At 52.3% G+C, this 8418-nt stretch overlaps 1 protein-coding gene across 2 annotated transcripts in view; it reads right to left on the bottom strand.

The window, feature by feature from the left end:
* Positions 1-1274: 1274 nt before the first annotated feature.
* The window catches only part of ADAMTS17 (ADAM metallopeptidase with thrombospondin type 1 motif 17), a 367322-nt gene continuing 360178 nt past the window's right edge, over positions 1275-8418 (bottom strand). For both annotated transcript variants that reach the window (XM_033188835.1, XM_033188836.1), the window contains 2 exons: positions 5793-5970; positions 1275-4309 (listed from right to left, as the gene is read on the bottom strand). In XM_033188835.1, the coding sequence (XP_033044726.1) occupies positions 4149-4309; positions 5793-5970 (339 nt within the window). In that variant the 3' untranslated portion in view covers positions 1275-4148. The remainder of the gene's footprint in view (positions 4310-5792; positions 5971-8418) is intronic.

The following is an 8418-nucleotide window of genomic DNA, read 5'->3' as shown; positions in this document are numbered from 1 at the left end:
GAGGGCTGTTAAAAGCCAACCCGCCAGAGAGTGCAGAACGGAGGAAGGACAAGAGGGTTCTAACACGTCCTGGAGGCAGGTGGGCGATGGTTCTCGAGAATTAACACAAACCATGGGTTTTCCAGTGACCAGAGGGCTGTGGGCAGTATGTTGTCTGTCAAATTATTTATTTCGTTAGTGAGATTTCTGGGTGCTACTCCATTTTTTTTTTCTTAGATAGAGTCTTGCTGTGTTGTCCAGGCTGGAGTACAGTGGCACAATCACAGCTCACTGCAGCCTCCAACTACTGGGCTCGAGTGATGTTCCTGCCTCAGCCTCCTGAGTAGCTGGGAGGGACTACAGGAGTATGCCACCACACCCAGCTAACTTTAGTAGACAGGGGTCTCATGATTTTGCCTAGGTTGATCAACTCTTGGCCTCAAGCGATCCTCCCATGTCAGCTTCCCAAAGTTCTGGGATTACAGGTGTGAGCTGCTGCGTCTGGCCTGCTTTAGCCTTCATAGAGGGCTCTAAGGTTGTGGGTGTGGAGGTTTCTCCTGACTCCGGGAGGAGATGGACTCCCCATCCCTGTAAGCTGTGACATGTGTGTTCCATGTCAGGCCCAGATGGCATCCAAATGGCTGTGGTTGTTCCCACTGGGGTGGTGGCGTGGCACCCCTGTCCTGTCCGCAGTGCTGGGGGATGTGCGGGGCCGTGACTTGCCGTCACATCTGCTGGCGGAGGGAAGCTATGAGGGCTGATGGCAGGGTTGTGGGGTGGGGGTAGCGGGTGGAGAGTTCAGCATGGCTCTCCAGCCAGCATGGCCAGGGCCTGCACTCTGCAGCACAGGTCTTGGAGCCTGGGCTGCTCTGCCAGTGAAGTGGCTGCTCTGCATCAGATGCACAGGCTCCCAGCACAACTGTCAGACCCTCAGGTCCCCACCCAGAGTTTTGCAACCACAAAGGGATGAGCCCAGGACTAAAAGATTTGTTAGCACCCGCTCATGGAGAGGCAGCCATCCCTCAGAACTGCATTTCCCAGTGACCTCTGACACCAACTCCAGCTGTGGCCAGCAGGCTCCCCGCAGCCAAGTCCCTGGCAAGCCAGGTGACCGCCACAGTGGGGAAGGACACAGCCTCCCCGTCAGCCCTGAGGACTGGCTTTCATCTTTCACTTCACAGACAGCTTAAAACCATTATGGAAAAACATTTTATTACACATATTCAACTTGCTTCCAATGAAATGATTAATTTTTCATGTATAATGGCATCCAATGTTTGTCTTCTGTTTTTTTTTTTTTTCCTTTCAAAACCAGCACCAAAAGGAAAGTAAAACAAAAATACCATGGGTACAGTATGTAATGCAAGTTAACTAATTGAAAATATATACATTTGACTCTGAAATGAAAAAAGAACAATAGTATTGCCATTGAGGCTCTTTTCCTGCATTCTGATCATATCAAGCCATGGCCAACTGAGAGGGTTTCATTTTGCACCAATAAAAATAGCACCATAGGATTGTGAGGCTCTAGTTAGTAACACGTGTGCAAGCACAAAGGTACAGTACTTGAGGGACAGTACAGGGTGTTAACAATACAGAAACATCACGGCTGTGATCAGAGTCTAGTGGAACAAGATGATGGTTTCACTGAAATCACTGCTCGTGCCATGAACAGAAAGGCAGGCTGGTGGATTTCAAGATAAGCTAAAAGGCTGGGCACGGTCGCTCACTCCTGTAATCCCAGCACTCTGGGAGGCCGAGGCAGGTGGATCACAAGGTCAGGAGAATGAGACCATCCTGGCTAACATGGTGAAACCCCGTCTCTACTAAAAATACAAAAAAGTAGCCGGGCATGGTGGTGGGCGCCTGTAGTCCCAGCTACTCGGGAGGCTGAGGCAGGAGAATGGCGTGAACCCAGGAGGTGGAGCTTGCAGTGAGCCGAGATTGCGCCACTGTGCTGCAGCCTGGGCCACAGAGCGAGACTCCGTCTCAAAAAAGAAAAAAAACAACAACAAAAAAAGATGAGCTAAAAGAGCTCCAAAGATGCGGACTTTAGGGGAACTAATGGGGGTGTCTGACAATAACCCAATCAATCAATCCTTTTCATTCTGAGGGTGTGGGGTCCTTGCCAGGGTGACCAGGGGGCATATTTAGAGGCCCCAGGGCCTATGCAGGAGACCAAGCTAAGGCTTCCTCAGTGAGCTAGCTCAGCTCTGCTCCTTGGCTGCAAAAGAAGTCTAAATGTCTTTTGGTGAATTAACAGTTCATTTGGGGATGAAGGAAATGGAATCTCAGTTCCCCCAAAATGTTGAGGGCTTTGTGGAAATGGGGATTCAGGGGAGTCTGCTGGCGGCCAGGCCTGAGCGGGAGGACAGTGTTCTGCAGAGGCCCCGGGGTGAGGGTGGGCCGAACCATCCTGACACTCTCAGTTCTTTCCACAGAGCACCCACAGAAGTTTCTCAACACTTCTCGTTGATTCAAGTGGAAGTGAGTAAATTCCCTGACATCCCTACCGCTTCTCTGCCTCTGGGGTAGTCAAAACAAAAACACAGCTCGTTAGACAGGGTGGAGGGGGCAGAGAGGTTTCTTTCTGATTTAAGCTAACTCTACTGTTGTGACATCTAACAAAACAAAACACAGAAACACAGCACCAATAAATCAAGAAGCACTGGGAGATGATCCCATGGAAATTAGTCCAAGTGAGACCTTCTGTCTGAAATCAGGGAGGAGGTGTGTTTCTTATGGTAAAGTCCTAGAACATAAGCACCCATGAAATGCCCACCAAGTTGGTGACCAAAACAGGCCTCCTGGCATCTAGGGTCCCTGTTTCCAGCCTTCCCAGCCTCCTTGCAGGCAGAGTTCTACCATCCTCTGTGTTCTCAAAGAGGCCACTCTGTTCATCTGCTACCAGGCGTGAGGGGGCTGCAGGAGGGAAGGACCTTCATCATGCATCATCCTTGACTCACCAAGAAGATGGGTCAATGATGACAGGCATGATGATAATGGCTACCACAAAGTCTGGGCTACAGGAAGGCTCAGTGGGTGTGCAGCAGTGCAGGCCAGATGGTGTTCCTCCCCTGGTCCTGCCACATCAGGTTGCTCCGTGCCAGGATAGAGCAGTCAGACCTTGCTCTATACATCCTAGGCCTGGGTTTTTGTCCTCAGAGGTCCCAAATGTCGTCTTCAGATAAATGGCCAAGGTTGGTAGAAAGCCACTGGGATGTGGTACAGCACCTCTAAGGTGCAAAGCTTTAGGAAGTGCGGGCCAGAGTGGCTGCTCCCGGAAGGTGGGCCAGGTGCCCATCTACCCCAACGAAGCTGGCCCAAGCTTACCTTTGCCTTAGGCAGCAACCCCATCACCACAATTACCGTTTCCCACTTCACAGCACCTTGAAGAAAGGCCCTTCTGTTTCCCTACATGGTGGACAGCAGAACTCTGAAAATTAGATGCTTCCCCAAACCCAGACTCTCCTGGAACATTCTTCCCATGTGGGTGGTGTGAACTGCGTGGCACTGTTGTCCTCGTTGGCATACATAGATTGACACTCTCAGGGACGAGACTTCCAAGGCAACACCTAGGATTTAGAGACTATGTTGTCAGAGACAGGCATGGAGGCAATGTCCTGGTTCTCATGTGGTCAAGAAGGTAGATGAAGAGAAAACGTGGGCTCAGCAGCCCGGCCCTCTCCAGAGAAGCCATGGGTAGAGGCTCACCAACACCTGCCCCTCCCTCCAGGGTGTCGCCGGCTTTCAGGATAAAGCCTCTTCTAACATGTCTCATTTTTGGGATGTTTCCTCCGTGATATACCAAACAAACACTGGGAATTCAAATGTCGAAAGCGAGCCAAGACAGGAACACTAAAAGATGTCTCCCTCTTGACGGTTGTCTACCAGAGGTGCTTCCCTTCGAGGTACCTGGAATCCTAGAAATTAAAGTTATTTTGTGACTCATGCCTACTTTTTCCTCACTGTAGAAAGCCATCCAGTGGCTGTTAACAATATATTAAGTACAGAAGCTTTCATGGCAAACGTCAAGTCCACACTCATGTTCTATGCAGTTGTATTCTTGTGGTAGCCTTGTGGGGGCATGGCCACAAGGCTGGTACGCTTGGGGGTGGGCGGGTTTCAGACCTCGAGTCTGAGCTTTGAGCGACCCCCGGGGCTGTGCGTCACGAGCTTGGCGGTGGCTGGCGCATCTTGTTTGCATAGAAGTCCCTGCAGGTCTGGCAGCAGCGCTGGTACCACCGCATGTCCTGGCAGAGGTTCTTTTCTCGGATGACCCGGCAATACACCGTCCACTGGTCTCGCGTGCACTTGTAGGTCAGAGCAGCTAAGGGGACAAAAGAGAACACCCAGGGTCAGGGATGGCCTAGGCATGTCCTTGATGCATGCCCAGGGGAGGGCTTGTGGTCCCACCATCTGGGCTCCCTCACCCTTGTGCACATGTCAACCCTATGCACTGATTAGGCCATGCCTCCTCCCAGGGCACTGGGGGTGCCACTTTCTGTCACAGGGACGCACCCTTGCATCCAAACCCAACCACATGACAGCGTGGTGGTCTGGCTGCCTCTCCAGGGAAGAGGGCACAGGCTACCTTGCTTCCAAGCTAAGTGGCACTTACTGTTGTTTTGTGGCTGAGGGTACCATTATTGTAGGCATTTATAAAACAGGACGACATGGAACAGTGAACATCAAAGGACCCCAAAAAGCATGAGGCCCTAGACACACAAGTGGCCCAAATATCCTTCAGGGTCTTGATTGTACAGAGAGAAGGCCCTGCTCGAGGGCGGTCTCCGGAAGTCACCAAGCAGGCCTGTGCTTGCAAAAGCCACAACTATACTTCTGCCGGCCCAAAGGCCTCCCCTGGAACAAAGATGCCACAAATCCCCTGCATTTCAGTGAGTTTCCAGCCTCAGGTAGGAAAATATTTCTCAGGGACGTTTATTTAGCAAAACAAAAACTCTGTTAAAAGGAATCATATCATTGTTTTGTTTGTGTTGAGACGGAGTCTCACTCTGTCGCCCAGGCTGGAGTGCGGTGGCGTTATCTCGGCTCACTACAGCCTCTGCCTCCCGGGTTCAAGCGATTCTCCTGCCTCAGCCACCTGAGTAGCGGGGACTACAGGCGCGCGCCACCACGCCTGGCTACTTTTTGTATTTTTAGTAGAGACGGGGTTACACCGTGTTGGTCAGGCTGGTCTTGAGCTTCTGACCTCAGGGATCCACCTATCTCGGCCTCCCAAAGTGCTGGGATTTACAGGCATGTGCCATCACACCCGGCCAGATCTTTAAGTGCTCCTCTTCTCCTCGCATCACCACTGACCTGGGGCAAGAACTGGTAAGAGGCCAGGTTCTGAGCACCCAAGGCCAAACCACGCACAGTCTGCAGCCCTCCACCATGCCTGTCTGCCGCTCGAGCATCAGCCTGGGGTGTGCCCCATGTGTACATCCTCATGGCATCATGAAGGATGCCCCTGGAGCTTTCATTTCTAGAAAGAAGCACTTCCCTTCACATTCCTCATGCACAGGAAACCTACAATGTCTGTGGAACATTCTTCTGTGTTGGGCAAAAGGGCGAGGGGGATGCTCAGGGGCCTGTGTTTGAGACGGCAGTAAGGAAACACCACGTCCACAACAGGGAATGGAATTCCATCTTTGAAACCTCTTCCACAGAACTGACAAATGTCAGCCTTATGTGACAAGTGAGGCCCAAGAAGGGGGCTTTCTAGCTGAAAGAACCTCACCATCAGGGAGGACTCACTGGGCAGGAGACACAGCAGTCCCCGGGGAACCGGGGCCAGTGAAGACACTCACCAAGGCGAGGGGAGGTGATGGTGTTGGCGTTGATCCTGTCGTTGCAGACGACCTGGTAGCACTGTCTGTAGGGGGCAGGCTTCGAGAGGGCGGGGCACTCGCTGCCGTGGCGTCCTGTGACCTTGTGCATGCACTGCACCACCCGGGACTGCAGGCCCTTCCCGCAGGTCGATGAGCACTGTGGAGACAGGACAGCCTGAGTGGGGGCTGAGACGATGGCCTTACAATGCGGCTCCCCCTGGGCTGGGGCATATGTCATGCCCGGGCACTTGCAATCATTCAGGGCAAAAACAGCAGCTGCCTGATGGAAGACTTTCAAGATGTTATGGAATGCATGTTTGTGTCTCTGCAAAATGCAGATGTTGGAGCCATGGAGGGTGGGGGCTTTGGGAGGGGAGTAAGGTTAGCTGTCATGAGGGTGGAGTCTCCATGCTGGGAATAGTGTGAGAAGGGAAAGAGACCCAAGCTTGCTCACTCTCCACCATGAGAGGATACGGTGGTCTGTAAATCAGGAGGAGGGTCTTCACCAGACACTGGATTTGTTAGCACCTTGATTTTGACCCTCCACCTCCAGAACTGTAAGGAATAAATGTTTAAGCCACCCAGGCTTTGGTACTTGGTAACAGCAGCCAGTGAGACTTAGATGTGAGACAACTGCTGAACTAGTAACTCCTGTTAGCTGCATTCCACCGCTTGCCTCTGCTCCAGGCTCTGAAGTTTCTGAGATGGTGAGCAGCATGGCTTGGTGGACCCCAGGAAGGACTGGGCCTGATGACCACAGAGGTCTCCCCAGCACTATCTGCTGAATGAGGCTCTGGGGCCTCTGCCCAGTCATGGGCATGGAGAAGAGCCCGGTAATGACTGGGGCTGAATTTCCCACAAGCCTGGAGGATTAGGGCTTAGAATTAAGTAAAAGAAAACAAAGTACAACCTGTCTTGCATACCGGAGTCACACACTACCATGTGGCTGACAGTTAATTTAGACACACATCCCTGGCTGCTGGTATCTCCAGCCCTAGCATGAGGAGGTGGCGTGTTTGCTAAAACCAGGTCAACGAAGTTGAGCAGAGGCCCCCAAATTCCCAAGGAGTGGACCTGGTAAGACTTTGCTCTGTGGTTGTTCTCTGTCCCTCCTCTTCACTTTTTTTTTTTTTTTTTTTGAGATGGAGTCTTGCTCTGTCACCCAGGCTGGAGTGCAGTGGTGCAATCTCTGCTCACTGCAACCTCCACCTCCCTGGTTAAAGTGATTCCCCTGCCTCAGCCTTCTGAGTAGCTGGGATTATAGGCACCTGCCACCACACCCAGCTAACTTTTTTGTATTTTTAATAGAGACAAGGTTTCACCATGTTGGCCGGACTGGTCTCAAACTCCTGACCTCAGGCAATCTGCCTGCCTCGGCCTCCCAAAGTGCTGGGATTATAGGAGTGAGCCACCACGCCTGGCCTTTCTTCACACTCTTTAAAGCATTTCCCAGGCAGGAACTGGCCAGGTATCTGAGTCCTCTACTCAGATCCTGCTCTTGAGCTTTTTGGCCCTTGCTTTCTCCCAGGAGCCCTTGGAACGGTCTCTTCTCCCTTACATTGGCCTCGTCCCAGGAAGACAGCCAGGTCCATGAGTATACTTTCTGTCTGGTGTCTACCAGAGCCCACACAACCCCTGATTTACAGGGTTCTGAGAGCACTCAGCAAACCCAGGTCGGCAGCCCAGCTGGAGTTAGTAATGGCACCTTGGGGTGGAGAGAGGGGAGCAGGGGCTGGAGGGTTTGGGCGCAGCCTTGTTCTCTGAATGCCACACGTGGTGAGGGAGGCAGGTGCTCTGCAGATCCCTGTGCTTCCCACGTCCTCACGCTTGGTCCTGACCCTGGCCTTGTTGGAGAAAGGACCTTCCTGGGGGCCATGCGGAGTCTCTAGACACAGGCGGAGTGGGAGGCGGTGGTGTTCCATCTGTGCCTGGGAGGGCTGTCTGCTCCCAGGAGGGGTTTCTGCAAGCCAGACAGATTCCTCAGCTTCCTTGCCTGACAAGCAGGTTCATGTTTTGTGTGTCTTTTTTCACTTTAGAATGATGAACATTCAGAGGGAATGTTGCTCTAAAGGGGCACCGGTTTTTTCAGCTCACAAAGGAGGTGTGAAAATCACAAGCAGCTCCCTTGTGGGCCCCTGGCACGTTCAAACTGGAACCCGGGCTCTGACCCAACAGGCCAGGCCAGCCCTAGGGCCTCCACTTCATGCCTTGTTCCTTTCTTAGATAAACCCTCCGGAGGCTGCTTATGACCTTACAAACACATTACACATGCAGATTTCAGGTTTCTATCCCAGACCCAGCAGTCAGCATCAGGCACATGGAAGTTTGAGGAGTGCTGAGCTTGAGGGATGAAGTCGCACAAGGAGGTTCCAGCCTTGAACACAAGACAGGCACTACAGCAACGTGACTCTTGCCCTGTTGGCGTTGGTGGCACCTTGGAGGAAGCTGGCTGCACACTGGGATTTACTGCATGGAGCTACCTGGTGAGCTCTGAAAAATCCCACACCAATACAATCAGATGGTGGAGGAGGTCCCAGGACTGAGGGCTCAGTGTTTTTAAAGTTCTCCAAGTGGTTACAATGGGCATTCAGAACCAAGAGCTTCT

Source organism: Trachypithecus francoisi, unplaced genomic scaffold (assembly GCF_009764315.1).
Source record: "Trachypithecus francoisi isolate TF-2019V2 unplaced genomic scaffold, Tfra_2.0 Lachesis_group3, whole genome shotgun sequence".
Classification (NCBI taxonomy): domain Eukaryota; kingdom Metazoa; phylum Chordata; class Mammalia; order Primates; family Cercopithecidae; genus Trachypithecus; species Trachypithecus francoisi.
The sequence above is the reverse complement of the archived record's forward strand: the minus strand, read 5'-3'. Positions and strand labels throughout refer to the sequence as shown.